The 23127-nt window shown below is 41.0% G+C and overlaps 1 protein-coding gene across 1 annotated transcript in view; it reads left to right on the forward strand.

Moving 5' to 3' along the window:
• Positions 1–14122: 14122 nt before the first annotated feature.
• LOC135570317 (NACHT, LRR and PYD domains-containing protein 12-like) overlaps positions 14123–23127 on the forward strand; it is a 16705-nt gene continuing 7700 nt past the window's right edge. Inside the window, exons 1-6 of the mRNA XM_065016441.1 lie at positions 14123–15697; positions 15979–16152; positions 18000–18173; positions 19704–19877; positions 21485–21658; positions 21961–22134. Coding sequence (XP_064872513.1) covers positions 14343–15697; positions 15979–16152; positions 18000–18173; positions 19704–19877; positions 21485–21658; positions 21961–22134 — 2225 coding nt within the window. The 5' untranslated portion in view covers positions 14123–14342. The remainder of the gene's footprint in view (positions 15698–15978; positions 16153–17999; positions 18174–19703; positions 19878–21484; positions 21659–21960; positions 22135–23127) is intronic.

Here is a 23127-nt window from a genome sequence, read left to right on the forward strand (position 1 = left end):
TCTCATTATTACCTCAACTACCTGGTACCCTTCACATTGACTCAGTACTGGTTCTCCTTATAGTCTCATTATTACCTCAACTACCTGGTACCCTGCACATTGACTCAGTACTGGTACTCCTTATAGCCTCATTATTACCTCAACTACCTGGTACCCTGCACATTGACTCAGTACTGGTTCTCCTTATAGTCTCATTATTACCTCAACTACCTGGTACCCCTGCACATTGACTCAGTACTGGTACTCCTTATAGTCTCATTATTACCTCAACTACCTGGTACCCTGCACATTGACTCAGTACTTATAGTCTCATTATTGTTTTTTAGCACATTTTTCGTAATTTTAACTGCATTGTTGGGAAAGAGCTTATCAGTCAGCATTTCACTGTAAAGTGAAGGGAAGGGAAGGGAAGGTGGACACCTGTTGTATTCGGCGCATGTGAGAAATACAATTTGATCTGATTTGAAGCTCATTGGCAGAAACACGACGTTGGGTGTAACGGTCGTCTCATGCTGAAGAGATCATGTTAGGATGTTGAAGCACGGTGGCTAGAAAAACTCCCTAGAAAGTTACGAACCTAGGAAGAAACCTAGAGAGGAACCAGGCTCTGAGAGGTGACCATTCCTCTTCTGTCTGTACTGGGGAGAGAGGAACCAGGCTCTGAGGGGTGACCAGTCCTCTTCTGTCTGTACTGGGGAGAGATTATAAGAGAACATGGCCATTAAGTTCAAATCATTCTTCAAGATGTTCAAATGTTCATACACTACTAGCAGGGTCAAACAATACTCACAGTGGTTATAGAGGGTGCAATTGGTCAGTACCTCAGGAGTAAACCTGCCTCACCCAATGTGATACGGAATCGCTATTATTTTTAATTTTAGAACACATTCAAGAAGCACCAGAAGCTAACCAGCTAATTAGCTACAAGCTATTTAGTCATTGGTAGCCACTGCTAGCGGCATTTACCTTCTGCACAGATACCAGCCCTGTTTTTAGCCTGGATAATACTCGCCAGTCTACCAGTATCGGACTGTCTCTCCACTACAACACCGGATTTGTAATCCCAGGACCACTTCTTCTGATCTTCACAGCTAGCTTGTGCCCACCTTGGAACCCAGTATCGAAGCTATCCCTGAGGCCCACCTCCCGGCCTACTCAGCTGTTCACCCGAACCTCAGAATTCTAGCTTAGGAAGGACAAAAAAAATTCAGAGATTTCCATACCCAACTATAGCATTTTCCGTCAAGATAGAACTGCCAAAGGGGGAGGAGTTGCATTCTACTGCAGAGATAGCCTGCAAAGTAATGTCATACTTTCCAGGTCCATATCCAGACAGTTCGAACTTCTAATTTTAAAAATTAATCTCTCCAGAAATAAGTCTCTCACTGTTGCCGCCCGTTACCGACCCCCCCTCAGCTCCCAGCTGTGCCCTGGACACCATTTGTGAATTGATCGCCCCCCATCTAGTTTCTGTTAGGTGACCTAAACTGGGATATGCTTAACACACCGGCAGTCCTACAATCTAAGCTAGATGCCCTCAATCTCAGACAAATCATCAAGGAACCCACGAGCTACAACCCTAAATCTGTAAACATGGGCACCCTCATAGACATTATTCTGACCAACTGGCTCTCCAAATACACCTCCGCTGTCTTCAATCAGGATCTCAATGATCACTTCCTCATTGCCTGTATCCGCTACGGGTCCGCGGTCAAACAACCACCCCTCATCACTGTCAAACGCTCCCCTAAAACACTTCTGCGAGCAGGCCTTTCTTATCGACCTGGCCCGGGTATCCTGGAAGGATATTGACCTCATCCTGTCAGTTGAGGATGCCGGGTCATTCTTTAAAAGTAACTTCCTCACCATCTTAGATAAGCATGCTCCGTTCAAAAAATGCAGAACTAAGAACAGATATAGCCCTTGGTTCACTCCAGACCTGACTGCCCTCGACCAGCACAAAAACATCCTGTGGCGGACTACAATAGCATCGAATAGTCCCCGCGATATGCAACTGTTCAGGGAAGTCAGGAACCAATACACGCAGTCAGTCAGGAAAGCAAAGGCCAGCTTTTTCAAGCAGAAATTTGCATCCTGTAGCTCTAACTTCAAAAAGTTCTGGGACACTGTGAAGTCCATGGAGAACAAGAGCACCTCCTCCCAGCTGCCCACTGCACTGAGGCTAGGTAACACGGTCACCACCGATAAATCCATGATAATCGAAAACTTCAATAAGCATTTCTCAACGGCTGGCCATGCCTTCCTCCTGGCTACTCCAACCCCGGCCAACAGCTCCGCCACCCTCGCAGCTACTCGCCCAAGCCTCCCCAGCTTCTCCTTTACCCAAATCCAGATAGCAGATGTTCTGAAAGAGCTGCCAAACCTGGACCCGTACAAATCAGCTGGGCTTGACAATCTGGACCCTCTATTTCTGAAACTATCCACCGCCATTGTCGCAACCCCTATTACCAGCCTTTTCAACCTCTCTTTCGTATCGTCTGAGATCCCGAAGGATTGGAAAGCTGCCGTGGTCATCCCCTCTTCAAAGGGGAGACACCCTGGACCCAAACTGTTACAGACCTATATCCATCCTGCCCTGCCTATCTAAGGTCTTCGAAAGCCAAGTTAACAAACAGGTCACTGACCATCTCGAATCCCACCATACCTTCTCCGTGTGCAATCCGGTTTCCGAGCCGGTCACGGGTGCACCTCAACCACGCTCAAGGTACTAAACGATATCATAACCGCCATCGATTAAAGACAGTACTGTGCAGCCGTCTTGGCCAAGGCTTTCGACTCTATCAATCACCATATTCTTATCGGCAGACTCAGTAGCCTCGGTTTTTCTAATGACTGCCTTGCCTGGTTCACCAATTACTTTGCAGAGTTCAATGTGTCAAATCGGAGGGCATGCTGTCCGGTCCTCTGGCAGTCTCTATGGGGGTGCCACAGGGTTAAATTCTCGGGCCAACTCTTTTCTCTGTATATATCAATGATGTTGCTCTTGCTGCGGGCGATTCCCTGATCCACCTCTACGCAGACGACACCATTCTGTATACTTCTAGCCCTTCCTTGGAAACTGTGCTATCTAACCTCCAAACGAGCTTCAATGCCATACAACACTCCTTCCGTAGCCTCCAACTGCTCTCAAACGCTAGTAAAACCAAATGCAATTACATGCAAATGCCAATTACATGCAACAAGGAGACATTTCTTCATCACAGAGTAAATACTCCTGGTATATACCAGGTATCGAGGCACAGAGTAAATACCCCTGGTATAAACCGGGTATCTAAACACAGAGTAAATGCTCCTGGTATATACCAGGTATCTAATCACAGAGTAAATACTCCTGGTATATATCAGGTATCGAGGCACAGAGTAAATACCCCTGGTATATACCAGGTATCTAACCACAGAGTAAATACTCCTGGTATATACCAGGTATCTAATCACAGAGTAAATACTCCTGGTATATACCAGGTATCTAATCACAGATTAAATACTCCTGGTATATACCAGGTATCTAGTCACAGAGTATATACTCATGGTCTATACCAGGTATCTATAGTATATACCAGGTATCTAATCACAGAGTAAATACTCCTGGTATATACCATGTATCTAATCACAGAGTAAATACTCCTGGTATATACCAGGTATCTAAACATAGAGTAAATACTCTGGTATATACTAGGTTTCTAATCACAGAGTAAATACTCCTGGTATATACCAGGTATCTAAACACAGAGTAAATACTCCTGGTATATACCAGGTATCTAATCACAGAGTAAATACTCCTGGTATATACCAGGTATCGAGGCACAGAGTAAATACTCCTGGTATATACCAGGTATCTAGTCACAGAGTATATACTCCTGGTCTATACCAGGTATCTATAGTATATACCAGGTATCTAAACACAGAGTAAATACTCCTGGTATATACCAGGTTTCTAATCACAGAGTAAATACTTCTGGTATATACCAGGTATCTAAACACAGAGTAAATACTCCTGGTATATACCAGGTATCTAATCACAGAGTAAATACTCCTGGTATATACCAGGTATCGAGGCACAGAGTAAATACCCTGGTATATACCAGGTATCTAACCACAGAGTAAATACTCCTGGTATATACCAGGTATCTAATCACAGATTAAATACTCCTGGTATATACCAGGTATCGAGTCACAGAGTAAATACTCCTGGTATATACCAGGTATCTAGTCACAGAGTATATACTCCTGGTCTATACCAGGTATCTATAGTATATACCAGGTATCTAATCACAGAGTAAATACTCCTGGTATATACCATGTATCTAATCACAGAGTAAATACTCCTGGTATATACCAGGTTTCTAATCACAGAGTAAATACTCCTGATATTGATACAAATAGCGTGTTTGTGTTCAAAATGTTAAACACAGGTTCTACAAATCCCAGAGCACAAAACAGACAAGGTTGTAAAAATCGTACTTTTAAAAGGTTGTATTCTGTTAACTCAAACCCAAGTAAAACTGAATGCTCTTCAACTGATCGCTGCCTGCACCCGCCCACCTGACTAGCATCACTACTCTGGACGGTTCTGACTTAGAAAACGTGGACAACTACAGATACCCACCCGACTAGCATCACTACTCTGGACGGTTCTGACTTAGAATACGTGGACAACTACAGATACCCCCCGACTAGCATCACTACTCTGGACGGTTCTGACTTAGAATACGTGGACAACTACAGATACCCCCCGACTAGCATCACTACTCTGGACGGTTCTGACTTAGAATACGTGGACAATTACAGATACCCACCCGACTAGCATCACTACTCTGGACGGTTCTGACTTAGAATACGTGGACAACTACAAATACCTGGGTGTCTGGTTAGACTGTAAACTCTCCTTCCAGACTCACATTAAGCATCTCCAATCCAAAATTAAATCTAGAATCAGCTTCCTATTTCGCAACAAAGCCTCCTTCACTCATGCTGCCAAACATACCCTCGTAAAACTGACTAGCCTACCGACTGTCATTTACAAAATAGCCTCCAACCCTCTACTCAGCAAACTGGATGCAGTCGATCACAGTGCCATCCGTTTTGTCACCAAAGCCCCATACACTACTCACCACTGCGACCTGTATGCTGTTGTTGGCTGGCCCTCGCTACATATTCGCCGCCAAACCCACTGGCTCCCGGTCATCTGTAAATCTATGCTAGGTAAAGCCACGCCTTATTTTAGCTCACTGGTCACCATAGCAACACCCACCTGTAGCATGCGCTCCAGCAGGTATATTTCACTGGTCATCCCCAAAGCCAACACCACTATGGCACTATGGCCTATCTATTGCCTTAATTCCCTAATCGTAGCCAACACCACTATGGCACTATGGCCTCTATATTGCCTTAATTCCCTAATCGTAGCCAACACCACTATGGCACTATGGCCTATCTATTGCCTTAATTCCCTAATCGTAGCCAACACCACTATGGCACTATGGCCTCTCTATTGCCTTAATTCCCTAATCGTAGCCAACACCACTATGGCACTAAGGCCTCTCTATTGCCTTAATTCCCTAATCGTAGCCAACACCACTATGGCCTCTCTATTGCCTTAATTCCCTAATCGTACTACATCTGCACACACTGAACATAGATTGTTCTATTGTGTTACTGTCCGTTTGCTAATCCCTTTCTATTGTGTTACCGACTGTCCACTTGCTAATCCCTTTCTATTGTGTTACCCACTGTCCGTTTGCTAATCCCTTTCTATTGTGTTACCGACTGTCCGTTTGCTAATCCCTTTCTATTGTTACCGACTGTCCGTATGCTAATCCCTTTCTATTGTGTTACCGACTGTCCGTTTGCTAATCCCTTTCTATTGTGTTACCGACTGTCCGTTTGCTAATCCCTTTCTATTGTGTTACCGACTGTCCGTTTGCTAATCCCTTTCTATTATGTTACTGACTGTCCGTTTGCTAATCCCTTTCTATTGTTACCGACTGTCCGTTTGCTAATCCCTTTCTATTATGTTACTGACTGTCCGTTTGCTAATCCCTTTCTATTGTTACCGACTGTCCGTTTGCTAATCCCTTTCTATTGTTACCGACTGTCCGTTTGCTAATCCCTTTCTATTGTGTTACCGACTGTCCGTTTGCTAATCCCTTTCTATTGTGTTACCGACTGTCCGTTTTCTAATCCCTTTCTATTGTGTTACCGACTGTCCGTTTGCTAATCCCTTTCTATTGTGTTACTGACTGTCCGTTTGCTAATCCCTTTCTATTGTGTTACCGACTGTCCGTTTGCTAATCCCTTTCTATTGTGTTACTGACTGTCCGTTTGATAATCCCTTTCTATTGTGTTACCGACTGTCCGTTTGCTAATCCCTTTCTATTGTGTTACCGACTGTCCGTTTGCTAATCCCTTTCTATTGTGTTACAGTCCGTTTGCTAATCCCTTTCTATTGTGTTACCGACTGTCCGTTTGCTAATCCCTTTCTATTGTGTTACTGACTGTCCGTTTGCTAATCCCTTTCTATTGTGTTACCGACTGTCCGTTTGCTAATCCCTTTCTATTGTGTTACAGTCCGTTTGCTAATCCATTTCTATTGTGTTACCGACTGTCCGTTTGCTAATCCCTTTCTATTGTGTTACTGACTGTCCGTTTGCTAATCCCTTTCTATTGTGTTACAGACTGTCTGTTTGCTAATCCCTTTCTATTGTGTTACCGACTGTCCGTTTGCTAATCCCATGTGTAACTCTAAATTGTTGTTTTTGTGGCACAGCTTTGCTTTATCTTGGCCAGGTCGCAGTTGTAAATTTAAACTTGTCCTTAATAGGCCAACCTGGTTAAATAAAGGTGAAATAAAATGATAAATTAATAACTTAATTACCAATTATTAGAAGGAAAACTATTTCACTCATATTTTAATACATTTTAGGTCAGATTTCATATAAACCTGTAAACACTAGACAGATACTTTAAGGGTTTTTAGCTCAATCATCTGAGCTGGAGTTTACAAACACAACACATAAAGCCAACACATAAACAAATGTAGTCCCAGATATAAATCAAATTGGTGACATACAAGGGGTTAGCAGATGTTATTGGTCACATACACATGGTTAGCAGATGATATTGGTGACATACACATGATTAGCAGATGTTATTGGTCACATACACAGGGTTAGCAGATGTTATTGGTTACATACACAGGGTTAGCAGATGTTATTGGTTTCATACACAGGGTTAGCAGATGTTATTGGTCACATACACAGGGTTAGCAGATGTTATTGGTCACATACACAGGGTTAGCAGATGTTATTGGTCACATACACAGGGTTAGCAGATGTTATTGGTCACTTACACATGATTAGCAGATGTTATTGGTCACATACACAGGGTTAGCAGATGTTATTGGTTACATACACAGGGTTAGCATATGTTATTGGTCACATACACATGGTTAACAGATGTTATATGTCACATACACGTGGTTAGCAGATGTTATTGGTCACATACACATGGTTAGCAGATGTTATTGGTTACATACACAGGGTTAGCAGATGTTTTTGGTTACATACACATGGTTAGCAGATGTTATTGGTCACATACACATGGTTAGCAGATGTTATTGGTCACATACACAGGGTTAGCAGATGTTATTGGTCACATACACAGGGTTAGCAGATGTTATTGGTCACATACACAGGGTTAGCAGATGTTATTGGTCACATACACATGGTTAGCAGATGTTATTGGTCACATACACAGGGTTAGCAGATGTTATTGGTCACATACACATGGATAGCAGATGTTATTGGTCACATACACATGGTTAGCAGATGTTATTGGTCACATACACATGATTAGCAGATGTTAATGGTCACATACACAGGGTTAGCAGATGTTATTGGTCACATACACAGGGTTAGCAGATGTTATTGGTCCCATACACAGGGTTAGCAGATGTTATTGGTCACATACACATGATTAGCAGATGTTATTGGTCACATACACATGATTAGCAGATGTTATTGGTCCCATACACAGGGTTAGCAGATGTTATTGGTCACATACACATGGTTAGCAGATGTTATTGGTCACATACACATGATTAGCAGATGTTATTGGTCCCATACACAGGGTTAGCAGATGTTATTGGTCACATACACATGGTTAGCAGATGTTATTGGTCCCATACACAGGGTTAGCAGATGTTATTGGTCATATACACAGGGTTAGCAGATGTTATTGGTCACATACACATGGTTAGCAGATGTTATTTACAATGTCTGCCTAGGAACAGTGGTTAACTGCCTTGTTCAGGGGCAGATTTTTACCTTGTCAGCTCAGGGATTCAATCTAGCAACCTTTCGGTTACTGGCCCAACACTCTAACCACGAGGCTACCTGCCACCTCTACACTCTAACCACTAGGCTACCTGCCACCTCTACACTCTAACCACAAGGCTACCTGCCATCTCTACACTCTAACCACAAGGCGACCTGCCACCTCTACACTCTAACCACAAGGCTACCTGCCGCCACAGACATACATGGTATCACTTGTTATACATAATTATTATACATAAATCATTGCCAAAAGCACAAGACATACTGTTGCATGTTGGTCTATATTATTAATGGATTGATCATATAGAAATATAAAACATTCTTTTAACTACTACAAAGCAATTACATGTGGAGCAGGAACCACTGACTCACAGCATTATTCTATAGTATTATCAAGACACCTGCTGTTAACTCTTAACTACTTAGGACAGCTCACCAGGTGTCCTAAATATTGCGTACAGAACTGTCCGCGTCCCCGTACAGAACTGTCCGCGTCCACGTTCGGTGTGGCGCCAAGCCGGTTACGCGCAGAGTGGACTGAGGTGATCTCGGGGAATAACGATGGAGTTTGTTACAGTGTTGAGACACCGAAGTTTATTGTTCAATTTGCTTTTTTCTTTACGGTCGGGGACAGTATGTGTGTAGACAGATCCTTTTCACTCTCTATCCTTGTTTCAATTTGTGTTTCACCGGATTCATCATCGAGAGGAGGGACAGACGAACGACCTGCTAACTAACCAAGCTAGTCGGTACAGCTCGGTAAGCTAGCTAGCTACTCTACCAGCAGCATCCTAGTTATCATAGCCAGTCGGTACAGCTCGGTAAGCTAGCTAGCTACTCTACCAGCAGCATCCTAGTTATCCTAGCTAGTCGGTACAGCTCGGTAAGCTAGCTAGCTACTCTACCAGCAGCATCCTAGTTACCATAGCTACCACTACATCATCACCGGCTCCCGGGTTGTTTCTTCCACCTGTTAAATCCCGGTGAGGCTTCTCCCTCTCTCGTTGACGGATGCTGTCTACCTCTGTCCGGTTCTCCTCTCTTCACTAGATGGACGGTAACTTTAGTGTTTAAACCCTCTGTGTCCAAGGACCGAACTTTTGAATATTATTTTCAGGGCGCCTCAATAGCAGGTATTGAACCCCGGGTAAATAATCACTAGTCAGAACTTCAACCTCAGTATACATTCATTATAAAAATCATCTTAATATCTGATATTGTGAGTAAACAACCTCGAGAGTGCGTCTTCCAGCCCTCCAATAAATTACATCATTCAACCCCCCCGGTTAGTAAATTTACCTCAACATCCCCCGGAGAAGGCAGAGTAACGACACCAGCCTTTTAGCGGGGCTGACAGACTGACTACAACGCTCGCGTCGATAAATTAATCTCGTCATTAAAAATGACACACTGCTCGCGCGCTGCAACGAGCGTCTAGAAGTCAGTTCTATTTGTGAAACTCTTCTTATGTTTCCCCATCTGAGCTCAGAGTAGATGAGAGATGTAATGTTTGTCTCTGTTGTGTTGAAGACCAATCAAGCAGGAGAGACCAGCCTCCCCTGTTCCCAGCTGTGTGTCCATGAAGAGTGACCAGTCTATGGATCCTCCTCTATACTTTAGAGAGGGAGACTTTTCTACTGAACAAAGGTAAGAAGAACTCATGGGTCCTGGTCAGTGAGTTAAACAACACTGTCTCTAGTCATTTCTCCTCTCCCATTTATTGTTGTTGTTTTCATAATCCATAGGCTAATCATTTTGTCTATTTTCATAGTCCTAAAACAAAATTAAACAAACACAACATTCCCTCCCTGTGTGTGTGTGTGTGTGAGTGTGTGTGTGAGTGTGTGTGTGTGTGTGTGCACTCCCTGGATGAGGAGATGTAATCTCATGTTTTGTCCACAGAAACCAACAGGAGAGATCAGAGTCAGAGATTCTCAGTGGTCAGTCTTCCCAGAGTCATCAAACAGACCTGGCCTCCATATTCAGTGTATGTGGTCCTGTTATGTACATTTGTTTTTGTTTACCTCAAGTAAAGTTGATCTGTCAATCATTCATTAATGTGTTAATGAGAAAGCATTTGTCTCTTACTTAAACTCATTTACTTAATTTATTCCAGATGCTTGAAGAGAAAATTATGACATTTGTGAAGAACGAGCTGAAGATGTTCAAGAGGATTCTTAGTCCAGAACTCCCAGAAGGCTTTGAGAGTCAGAAGCAGGATAAGGAAGTGGTGGATGCTGAAGATGAGCAGCAGGAGAGCAGTGCCAGAGAGGGGGCTCTGAAGATCACACTGCACATCCTGAGGAAAATGAACCAGAAGGAGCTTGCTGACACACTGGAGAAATGTAAGATCTGTCTGCCTCATGTTGAATGCTGTTTTATAACATTTAAAAGCTGTAGCTAAAGTACAGCTAAAGTAGCTGTGTAACTCAATGATATTGTAGCAGCCTTAACACAACACCTAGTGACCTCATCAAGTAGCAGCAGGGATGTGTTGTGGTGATTAATTTAGAGAGAGAGAACATTAATAATACCATCAATAATATGATGTTTGTAATGCATTACACATTTATACAGTCAGTTAAGAGAATAAATTATCATAATTAAAATCTGTTACAGGAATTAATATGTTTTAATACCCAATTAAATTAAACACTGTCCACTCCTAAGAATTTGTAAGACTCTTATTTGCATAAAATGGACAGAGACCAGTCTCAAAACCAATCAGCAGCGTTTATTCTCGAGAGAACTGAATATGATACAGTTTACCACAGATTATAAACTGAAAATGAAAAATGAATGAAATGATGAAATCCCACTGTTCCTAGACCAGTTAACCCACTGTTCCTAGACCAGTTAACCCACTGTTCCTAGACCAGTTAACCCACTGTTCCTAGACCAGTTAACCCACTGTTCCTAGACCAGTTAACCCACTGTTCCTCGACCAGTTAACCCACTGTTCCTAGGCCAGTTAACCCACTGTTCCTAGGCCAGTTAACCCACCTTTCCTAGACCAGTTAACCCACTGTTCCTAGGCCAGTTAACCCACTGTTGCTAGACCAGTTAACCCACTGTTCCTAGACCAGTTAACCCACTGTTCCTAGACCAGTTAACCCACTGTTCCTAGACCAGTTAACCCACTGTTCCTAGACCAGTTAACCCACTGTTCCTAGACCAGTTAACCACTGTTCCTAGACCAGTTAACCCACTGTTCCTAGACCAGTTAACCCACTGTTCCTAGACCAGTTAACCCACTGTTCCTAGACCAGTTAACCCACTGTTCCTAGACCAGTTAACCCACTGTTCCTAGACCAGTTAACCCACTGTTCCTAGACCAGTTAACCACTGTTCCTAGACCAGTTAACCCACTGTTCCTAGACCAGTTAACCACTGTTCCTAGACCAGTTAACCCACTGTTCCTAGACCAGTTAACCCACTGTTCCTAGACCAGTTAACCCACTGTTCCTAGACCAGTTAACCCACTGTTCCTAGACCAGTTAACCCACTGTTCCTAGACCAGTTAACCCACTGTTCCTAGACCAGTTAACCCACTGTTCCTAGGCCAGTTAACCACTGTTCCTATGCCAGTTAACCACTGTTCCTAGACCAATTAACCACTGTTCCTAGACCAGTTAACCCACTGTTCCTAGACCAGTTAGTTAAATAAAGGTGTACAAAAATAAACGGTAAAATCGGTGTCCAAAAATTCCGATTTCCGATTGTTATGAAAACTTGAAATCGTCCCGACCTCTAGCCTTAACACAACACCTAGTGACCTCATCAAGTAGCAGCAGGGATGTGTTGTGTTGATTCATTTAGAGAGAGAACATTAATAATACCATCAATAATACCAATAATAATATAATCAGTCACACCAGTCTGTAATGCATTATGACAACATTTACACATTTATACCGTCAGTTAAGAGAATAAATTATCATAATTAAAATCTGTTACGGGAATTAATATGTTTTAATACCCAATTAAATTAAACACTCTGTCCACTCCTAAGAATTTGTAAGACTCTTATTTGCATAAAATGGACAGAGACCAGTCTCAAAACCAATCAGTAGTGTTTATTCTCGAGAGAACTGAACATGAAACTATTTACAACAGGTTATAAACTGAAAATGACGTCATTAGTTTTCGAACTGTCCCGTCTCTTCTCCACCGGTACAATGGCAGTATAGTTATAGTACAGTATAGTACAATGGCAGTATAGTTATAGTACAGTATAGTTATAGTACAGTATAGTACAATGGCTGTATGGTTATAGTACAGTATAGTTATAGTACAGTATAGTACAATGGCAGTATAGTTATAGTACAGTATAGTTATAGTACAGTATAGTACAATGGCAGTATGGTTATAGTACAGTATAGTTATAGTACAGTATAGTACAATGGCAGTATAGTTATAGTACAGTATAGTTATAGTACAGTATAGTACAATGGCAGTATGGTTATAGTACAGTATAGTTATAGTACAGTATAGTACAATGGCAGTATAGTTATAGTACAGTATAGTTATAGTACAGTATAGTACAATGGCAGTATGGTTATAGTACAGTATAGTTATAGTACAGTATAGTACAATGGCAGTATAGTTATAGTACAGTATAGTTATAGTACAGTATAGTACAATGGCAGTATGGTTATAGTACAGTATAGTTATAGTACAGTATAGTACAATGGCAGTATAGTTATAGTACAGTATAGTACAATGGCAGTATAGTTATAGTACAGTATAGTTATAGTACAGTATAGTACAATGGCAGTATGGTTATAGTACAGTATAGTTATAGTACAGTATAGTACAATGGCAGTATGGTTATAGTACAGTATAGTTATAGTACAGTATAGTTATAGTACAGTATAGTTATAGTATAGTTATAGTACAGTATAGTACAATGGCAGTATAGTTATAGTACAGTATAGTTATAGTACAGTATAGTTATAGTACAGTATAGTTATAGTACAGTATAGTACAATGGCAGTATAGTTATAGTACAGTATAGTTATAGTACAGTATAGTTATAGTACAGTATAGTTATAGTACAGTATAGTACAATGGCAGTATAGTTATAGTACAGTATAGTTCTCCCACCACTTTAGATAATTTATGACCGAGCCAAGGTCTTCCTGTGTAGATCAGCATTCTACCCAGTCTGACGATAAGTTCATTCGTTTTTATCAAGGAACAGACAGTCATTGTTCTAATTCTTGATTATATTTACACACATTATATTCAGTACTAGGATTAAAAAGAAAATTCATACATCTATACATTAACATAATAGTATTCTGATTAGTACATATACAGTAACATAATAGTATTCTGATTAGTACATATACAGTAACATAATAGTATTCTGTTTAGTACATATACAGTAACATAATAGTATTCTGATTAGTACATATACAGTAACATAATAGTATTCTGATTAGTCAGTCCTGATTGAAATGTATACATAATTAGTCATTATTGATTAAAAAAAACTTTATAAGAGTCCTACAATACTGTAGACATTAAAACAGACGTAATATTAATATCCTCTGTGGTATTTCTTCATTCAGATGAGCTTGCTGTGATTTGCCAACGTGAACTCAAATCTAATCTAAAGAAGAAGTTTCAATGTGTATTTGAGGGGATCGCTAAACAAGGAAACCCAACACTTCTCAATAAGATCTACACAGAGCTCTACATCACAGAGGGTGGAACAGGAGAGGTCAATAATGAACATGAGCTGAGACAGATTGAGACAACAACCAGGAAACAAGCAAGACCAGAGACTGCAATCAAATGTAACGACATCTTCAAACCCTTAACTGGACAACACAAACTTATCAGAACTGTGCTGACAAAGGAGTCGCTGGCATTGGAAAAACAGTCTCTGTGCAGAAGTTCATTCTGGACTGGGCTGAAGGAAATGCAAATCAGGATGTCCAATTTGTGTTTTCATTCCCTTTCCGGGAGCTGAATTTGATGAAAGGGGACAAACACACTTTCATTAAACTTCTCAATCACTTCTCAATGGAAACCGAACAATCAAGAATCTCCAACTACGACAAGTACAAAGTTCTGTTAATCTTTGATGGTCTGGATGAGTGCCGACTGCCCCTAGACTTCCAGAAGAACAAGATCTGTTGGGACGTCACAGAGTCAACCTCAGTGGATGTTCTGCTGACAAATCTCATCAAGGGAAATCTGCTTCCCTCTGCTCTCCTCTGGATAACTACCAGACCTGCAGCAGCCAATAAGATCCCTTCAAGGTGTGTTGACCAGGTAACAGAGGTACGAGGGTTCAATGACACACAGAAGGAGGAGTACTTCAGGAAGAGATTCAGTGATGAGGACATGGCCAGCAGAATCATCTCACACATAAAGACATCAAGGAGCCTCCACATCATGTGCCACATTCCAGTCTTCTGTTGGATTTCTGCAACAGTCCTTGAACACATGCTGGAACATAAGAGAGAAGAGATGCCCAAGACTCTGACTGAGATGTACACACACCTTGTGGTGTTTCATATCAAACAGAAGAATGAAAAGTATCTTGGGAAAGAAGAGACAGGTCCACACTGGAATAAAGAGAGCATTCTGTCACTAGGAAAACTGGCTTTTCAACAGCTTGTGAATGGCAATCTGATTTTCTATGAAGAAGACCTGAAAGAGGCTGGCATTGAGGTCAATGAAGCCTCAGTGTACTCAGGATTGTGCACACAGATCTTTAAAGAGGAATGTGGGCTGTACCAGGACAAGGTGTACTGCTTTGTTCATCTGAGCATTCAGGAGTTTCTGGCTTCTGTATATGTGTTCCTCTCATTCATCAACAACAATGAGAATCTAATGGATGAACTGCAAACAAAAGACAATCCTGAAGTTACTGTCTACAAGAGTGCTGTGGATAAAGCCTTACAAAGTGAGACGGGAAACCTGGACCTTTTCCTCCGCTTCCTTCTGGGCCTCTCACTGGAGTCCAATCAGAAGCACTTACGAGGTCTACTGACAAAGACAAGAAGCAGCTCACAGAGCCATGAAGAAACAGTCAAGTACATCAAGAAGAAGATCAGGGTGAATCTCTCTCCAGAGAGGAGCATCAATCTGTTCCACTGTCTGAATGAACTGAATGACCATTCTCTAGTGGAGGAGATCCAAAGATACCTGAGCTCAGGAAGTCTCTCAAAACCCAACCTGTCACCTGCACAGTGGTCAGCTCTGGTCTTTGTGTTGCTGACTTCAGAAAAGGAGCTGGATGTGTTTGACCTGAAGAAATACTCCAGATCAGAGGAAGGTCTTCTGAGGCTGCTGCCAGTGGTCAAAGCCTCCAGAGCTGCTCTGTGAGTAAATAAAATGACATATAAGAACTAATCATCAGGAAGAAATATTCATTATAAAATATGTATTATAATATGTCTATAATATTATTTTGAAAAACATATTGAATAAATGCATTGATTTTCACATTAGTATAACAATATGACCATACAATTCTAGGAGACGGAAGATGAATCTATATGTTGTTTGGGAAAATAAACCAAATGCATCTGCCATTGTCCTTCTACACTACTGGTGTTAAATTAACAGTGTGTTTGTGAAGTCATGATGATCTCTTTGTCAGGCTGTCAGGCTGTGGAGTCACAGAGGAAGGCTGTGCTTCTCTGGTCTCAGCTCTGAGGTCAAACCCCTCACACCTGAGAGAGCTGGATCTGAGTAACAATGACCTGAAGGATTCAGGAGTGAAGCTGCTCTCTGCTGGACTGGGGAATCCCCACTGTAAACTGGAGACTCTGAGGTCAGTATTATCAGATATGAAAGCACTTTATGTATGTAGTTCTCCCATTTGAAAAGTCGTAATTATTCGGTTATATTCACTTATAGTGTATTAAAGTAGTCATACGTTTAGTATTTGGTCCCATATTCCATGCCTGCAGTGATTACATCAAGCTTGTGATTCTACTAACTTGTTGAATGTATTTCCAGTTTGTCTTGGTTGTGTTTGGGATGTTTTCCTAATAGAAACTGAATGGTGAATAATGTCCTGTCATTTTGGAGTCACTTCACTTGTATTGTCAGTAAGAATAGAAGATGTTTCTGAACACTTCTACATTCATGTGGATGCTACCAAGATTATGAATAATCATGAATGAATCGAGAATAATGATGAATGAGAAAGTTACAGAGGAACAAAGATCAGACCCCCTCTGTTATTGGTAATGGTGAGAGGTTAGCATGTTTTGTTGTAGTCTCTGTTATTGGTAATGGTGAGAGGTTAGTATGTTTTGTTGTAGTCTCTGTTATTGGTAATGGTGAGAGGTTAGCATGTTTTGTTGTAGCCTCTGTTATTGGTAATGGTGAGAGGTTATCATGTTTTGTTGTAGTCTCTGTTATTGGTAATGGTGAGAGGTTAGCATGTTTTGTTGTAGTCTCTGTTATTGGTAATGGTGAGAGGTTTAGCATGTTTTGTTGTAGTCTCTGTTATTGGTAATGGTGAGAGGTTAGTATGGTTTGTTGTAGCCTCTGTTATTGGTAATGGTGAGAGGTTAGCATGTTTTGTTGTAGCCTCTGTTATTGGTAATGGTGAGAGGTTAGTATGTTTTGTTGTAGTCTCTGTAATTGGTAATGGTGAGAGGTTAGCATGTTTTGGACAATGACCCCAAGCATACGTCCAAAGTTGTAGTAAAATGGCTTAAGGACAACAAAGTCAATGTATTGGAGTGGCCATCACAAAGCCCTGACCTCAATCCTACAGAAAATTTGAGGGCAGAACTGAAAAAGCATGTGTGAGCAAGGAGACCTACAAACCTGACTCAGTTACACCAGCTCTGTCAGAGGAATGGGCCAAAATTCACCCAACTTATTGTGGGAAGCTTGTGGAAGGCTACCTGAAACATTTGACCCAAGTTAAACAATTTAAAGGCAATGCTACCAAATACTAATTGAGTGTATGTAAACTTCTGACCCACTGGGAATGTGATGAAAGAAATAAAAGCTTAAAAAAATAATTCTCTCTACTATTATTCTGACATTTCACATTCTTAAAATAAAGTGGTGATCCTAACTGACCTAAGACAGGGAATTTTAACTAGGATTAAATGTCAGGAATTGTAAAAATTGAGTTTAAAAGTATTTGGCTAAGGTGTATGTAAACTACCGACGTCAACTGTATGTATTAAAATACCCCAAATAAAAGGTGACATTATATACTGTCACCTCATATGAAACATTTGATCTGAAATCCAAAATGTTGGAGTATAGAGACACATTTAAAATGTTAGCTTCACTGTCTAAATAGATATGGTGTGGACTGTATACTCAATACAATCTAAATCTGATACCTCACTGTCTAAATAGATATGGTGTGGACTGAATACTCAATACAATCTAAATCTGATTCCTCACTGTCTAAATAGATATGGTGTGGACTGTATACTCAATACAATCTAAATCTGATACCTCACTGTCTGTCTTTTGAGTGATACTGATTTTTAAACTGGTCTGGTCAGTCTTCTCAAATATTTGTACTATACATGTTTCTATCTGCAGGCAATACTTTGATCATGTGTCATTTTTAATGATGATACACTATTTTCACCACCAAAGAATATCAGTGTGATTTTAATATGATTTGACTCTTTGCAGGCTGTCAGGCTGTCTAGTCACAGAGGAAGGCTGTGCTTCTCTGGTCTCAGCTCTGAGGTCAAACCCCTCACACCTGAGAGAGCTGGACCTGAGTAACAATGACCTGAAGGATTCAGGAGTGAAGCTGCTCTCTGCTGGACTGGGGAATCCCCACTGTAAACTGGAGACTCTGAGGTCAGTATTCCTGTAGTTGGTCAACAAGTGATAACTGTTCACCAGATCCACATGTGTTTACCAGACACACATAGTCCACACCATATGTGTTTGGACAGTGAAGCTTACAGTTTTAAATGTGGTGCTTTGATCCAGCATTTTGGATTTGAGATATAATGTTTCATATTAGGAGACAGTACAGAATGTCACCTTTTATTTAAAGGTATTTTCATACATATTTATTTTAGTTTATAAATGAAAACACTTTATGTATCTAGTTCTCCCATTTGAAAAAGTCATAATATTTTGGATAAATTATTTTTGTCAAAAGTTTAGTATTTGGTCCCATATTCCAAGCCTGCAGTGATTACATCAAGCTTGTGATTCTACTAACTTGTTGAATTAATTTGCAGTTTGTCTTGGTTGTGTTTGGGATGTTTTTCCTAATAGAAACTGAATGGTGAATAATGTCCTGTCATTTTGGAGTCACTTCACTTGTATTGTCAGTAAGAATAGAAGATGTTTCTGAACACTTCTACATTCATGTAGATGCTACAATGATGATGAATAATCAGGAATGAATCGAGAATAAGGATGAATGAGAAAGTTACTGAGGGACAAAGATCAGACCTCCTCTGTAATTGGTCATGGTGAGAGGTTAGCATGTTTTGTTGTAGTCTCTGTTATTGGTAATGGTGAGAGGTTAGCATGTTTTGTTGTAGCCTCTGTTATTGGTAATGGTGAGAGGTTAGCATGTTTTGTTGTAGTCTCTGTTATTGGTAATGGTGAGAGGTTAGCATGTTTTGTTGTAGCCTCTGTTATTGGTAATGGTGAGAGGTTAGCATGTTTTGTTGTAGCCTCTGTTATTGGTAATGGTGAGAGGTTAGCATGTTTTGTTGTAGTCTGTTATTGGTAATGGTGAGAGGTTAGCATGTTTTGTTGTAGTCTGTTATTGGTAATGGTGAGAGGTTAGCATGTTTTGTTGTAGTCTGTTATTGGTAATGGTGAGAGGTTAGCATGTTTTGTTGTAGCCTCTGTTATTGGTAATGGTGAGAGGTTAGCATGTTTTGTTGTAGTCTGTTATTGGTAATGGTGAGAGGTTAGCATGTTTTGTTGTAGCCTCTGTTATTGGTAATGGTGAGAGGTTAGCATGTTTTGTTGTAGCCTCTCATTTAAAATGTTAGCTTCACTGTCAAAATAGATATGGTGTGGACTGTATACTCAATACAATCTAAATCTGATACCTCACTGTCTAAATAGATATGGTGTGGACTGTTTACTCAATACAATCTACATCTGATACCTCACTGTCTGTCTTCTGACTGATACTGATTTTTAAACTGGTCTGGTCAGTCTACTATAATATTTGTTAATATGCATCTTTCTATCTACAAGCAATACTTGGAAAATGTGTCATTTCTAGGCTGTGCCTCTCTGGTCTGAGGCTAAACCCAACACGTTATTTGTGCACAGGTTACAGTGTAAGCAGAGAAAGCTAAGCGAAATATTTTAATACATCCTGTCTGTCATTGTATTTCTTCTGTGTTTCAGACTCACTGTCTGTAAACTCACAGACACATCCTGTAAAGAGTTGGCCTCAGTTCTCAGTTCAAACCCCTCACATCTGAGAGAGCTGGATCTGAGTAACAATGACCTGAAGGATTCAGGAGTGAAGCTGCTCTCTGCTGGACTGGGGAATCCCCACTGTAAACTGGAGACTCTGAGGTCAGTATTATCAGATATGAAAGCACTTTATGTATGTAGTTCTCCCATTTGAAAAGTCGTAATTATTCGGTTATATTCACTTATAGTGTATTAAAGTAGTCATAAGTTTAGTATTTGGTCCCATATTCCATGCCTGCAGTGATTACATCAAGCTTGTGATTCTACTAACTTGTTGAATGTATTTCCAGTTTGTCTTGGTTGTGTTCTGGATGTTTTTCCTAATAGAAACTGAATGGTGAATAATGTCCTGTCATTTTGGAGTCACTTCACTTGTATTGTGAGTAAGAATAGAAGATGTTTCTGAACACTTCTACATTCATGTGGATGTTACTATGATGATGAATAATCATGAATGAATAGAGAATAATGATGAATGAGAAAGTTACTGAGGTACAAAGATCAGACCTCCTCTGTTATTGGTAATGGTGAGAGGTTAGCATGTTTTGTTGTAGCCTCTGTTATTGGTAATGGTGATGTTTTGTTGAGTCTCTGTTATTGGTTAGCATGTTTTGTTGTAGCCTCTGTTATTGGTAATGGTGAGAGGTTAACATGTTTTGTTGTAGTCTCTGTTATTGGTAATGGTGAGAGGTTAGCATGTTTTGTTGTAGTCTCTGTTATTGGTAATGGTGAGAGGTTAGCATGTTTTGTTGTAGTCTCTGTTATTGGTAATGGTGTGGGGTTAGCATGTTTTGTTGTAGCCTCTGTTATTGGTAATGGTGAGAGGTTAGCATGTTTTGTTGTATTCTCTGTTATTGGTAATGGTGAGAGGTTAGTATGTTTTGTTGTAGCCTCTGTTATTGGTAATGGTGAGAGGTTAGCATGTTTTGTTGTAGCCTCTGTTATTGGTAATGGTGAGAGGTTAGCATGTTTTGTTGTAGCCTCTGTTATTGGTTATGGTGAGAGGTTAGCATGTTTTGTTGTAGCCTCTGTTATTGGTTATGGTGAGAGGTTAGCATGTTTTGTTGTAGCCTCTGTTATTGGTAATGGTGAGAGGTTAGTATGTTTTGTTGTAGTCTCTGTTATTGGTAATGGTGAGAGGTTAGTATGTTTTGTTGTAGCCTCTGTTATTGGTAATGGTGAGAGGTTAGCATGTTTTGTTGTAGCCTCTGTTATTGGTAATGGTGAGAGGTTAGCATGTTTTGTTGTAGCCTCTTTAACTTTCTCACTCATTATTATTCATGATTCATTCATGATCTTTCTCAGTCAAGGCGTCACAGGCTTGATGTCTCATTGTGTTCGAGGAATATGGGACCAGATAAACTTTTGTCTAATCACTTTAAGTGTCAGAATAGTTATGACTTCTTCAAAAGGGGGGACTAGATACATTAAATTAATTTAATTTTTCTAAACGTTGAAACAGAAATGTATTAAAATATCCTCAAATAAAAGGTGACATTATATACTGTCACCTCATATGAAACATTTGATCTGAAATCCAAAATGCTGGAGTATAGAGACACATTTATTTACAGTACCTCTGTTATTGGTGCAGGCTGTCTGGTCAACCCCAACACATTATTTGTGCACAGGTTACAGTGTAAGCAGGGAAAGCTAAGTGAAATATTTTAATATAACCTGTCTGTCATTGTATTTCTTCTGTGTTTCAGACTCACTGTCTGTAAACTCACAGACACATCCTGTAAAGAGTTGGCCTCAGTTCTCAGTTCAAACCCCTCACACCTGAGAGAGCTGGATCTGAGTAGCAATGACCTGAAGGATTCAGGAGTGAAGCTGCTCTCTGCTGGACTGGGGAATCCCCACTGTAAACTGGAGACTCTGAGGTCAGTATTCCTGTAGTTGGTCAACAAGTGATAACTGTTCACCAGATCCACATGTGTTTACCAGACACACATAGTCCACACCATATGTGTTTGGACAGTGAAGGTTTCGGTTTTAAATTTGGTGCTCCAGCATTTTGGATTTGAGATATAATGTTTCACATTAGATGACAGTACATAATGTCACCTTTAATTTATCTGATTCAGGACACTGATATATCTGAATATGTTGAAAATATATACTGCCACTATTTTCACCTCCAAAGAATATCAGTGTGATTTTAATATGATTTGACTCTTTGCAGGCTGTCAGGCTGTCTAGTCACAGAGGAAGGCTGTGCTTCTCTGGTCTCAGCTCTGAGGTCAAACCCCTCACACCTGAGAGAGCTGGACCTGAGCTACAATCACCCAGGAGACTCAGGAGTCAGACTGCTCTCTGCTGGACTGGAGGATCCACACTGCAGACTGGAGAAACTCAAGTATGTAGAGGGTTTATGTCAATGTTCATATCAGACATGTTTGACTTATCAGGCTAGTTAAGACAAACATTCTGACCACCACTTGGACAAAGTTATATACTGACTGTGTGATGTTATATGTTTGCGTGTCTCCAGTGTGTGTGTGTGTGTGTGTGGCCAGTGTGTGTGTGTGTGTCTGTCTCCTGTGTGTGTGTCTGTCTCCTGTGTGTGTGTCTGTCTCCTGTGTGTGTGTGTGTGTCTGTCTCTGTGTGTGTGTGTGTGTGTGTCTGTCTCCTGTGTGTGTGTGTGTGTGTCTGTCTCCTGTGTGTGTGTGTGTCTGTCTCGTGTGTGTGTGTCTGTCTCCTGTGTGTGTGTGTGTCTGTCTCCTGTGTGTGTGTCTGTCTCCTGTGTGTGTGTCTGTCTCCTGTGTGTGTGTGTGTGTCTGTCTCCTGTGTGTGTCTGTCTCCTGTGTGTGTGTGTCTCCTGTGTGTGTGTGTGTGTCTCCTGTGTGTGTGTGTGTGTCTCCTGTGTGTGTGTGTGTGTCTGTCTCCTGTGTGTGTGTGTGTCTGTCTCCTGTGTGTGTGTGTGTCTGTCTCCTGTGTGTGTGTGTGTGTGCTGTCTCCTGTGTGTGTGTGTGTGTGTGTCTGTCTCCTGTGTGTGTGTGTGTGTCTGTCTCCTGTGTGTGTGTGTGTGTCTGTCTCCTGTGTGTGTGTGTGTGTGTCTGTCTCCTGTGTGTGTGTGTGTGTGTGTCTGTCTCCTGTGTGTGTGTGTGTCTGTCTCCTGTGTGTGTGTGTGTCTGTCTCCTGTGTGTGTGTGTGTCTGTCTCCTGTGTGTGTGTGTGTGTGTGTGTGACTCCAGTGTGTGTGTGTGTGTGTGTCTCCAGTGTGTGTGTGTGTGTCATCAATGTGTGTGTGTGTGTGTCTCCAGTGTGTGTAATGTAATGTGTGTGTGTGTGTGTGTGTGTGTCTCCAGTGTGTGTGTGTGTGTGTGTCTCCAGTGTGTGTGTGTGTGTCT

This window comes from Oncorhynchus nerka, unplaced genomic scaffold, assembly GCF_034236695.1.
Source record: "Oncorhynchus nerka isolate Pitt River unplaced genomic scaffold, Oner_Uvic_2.0 unplaced_scaffold_985, whole genome shotgun sequence".
Taxonomy (NCBI): Eukaryota; Metazoa; Chordata; class Actinopteri; order Salmoniformes; family Salmonidae; genus Oncorhynchus; species Oncorhynchus nerka.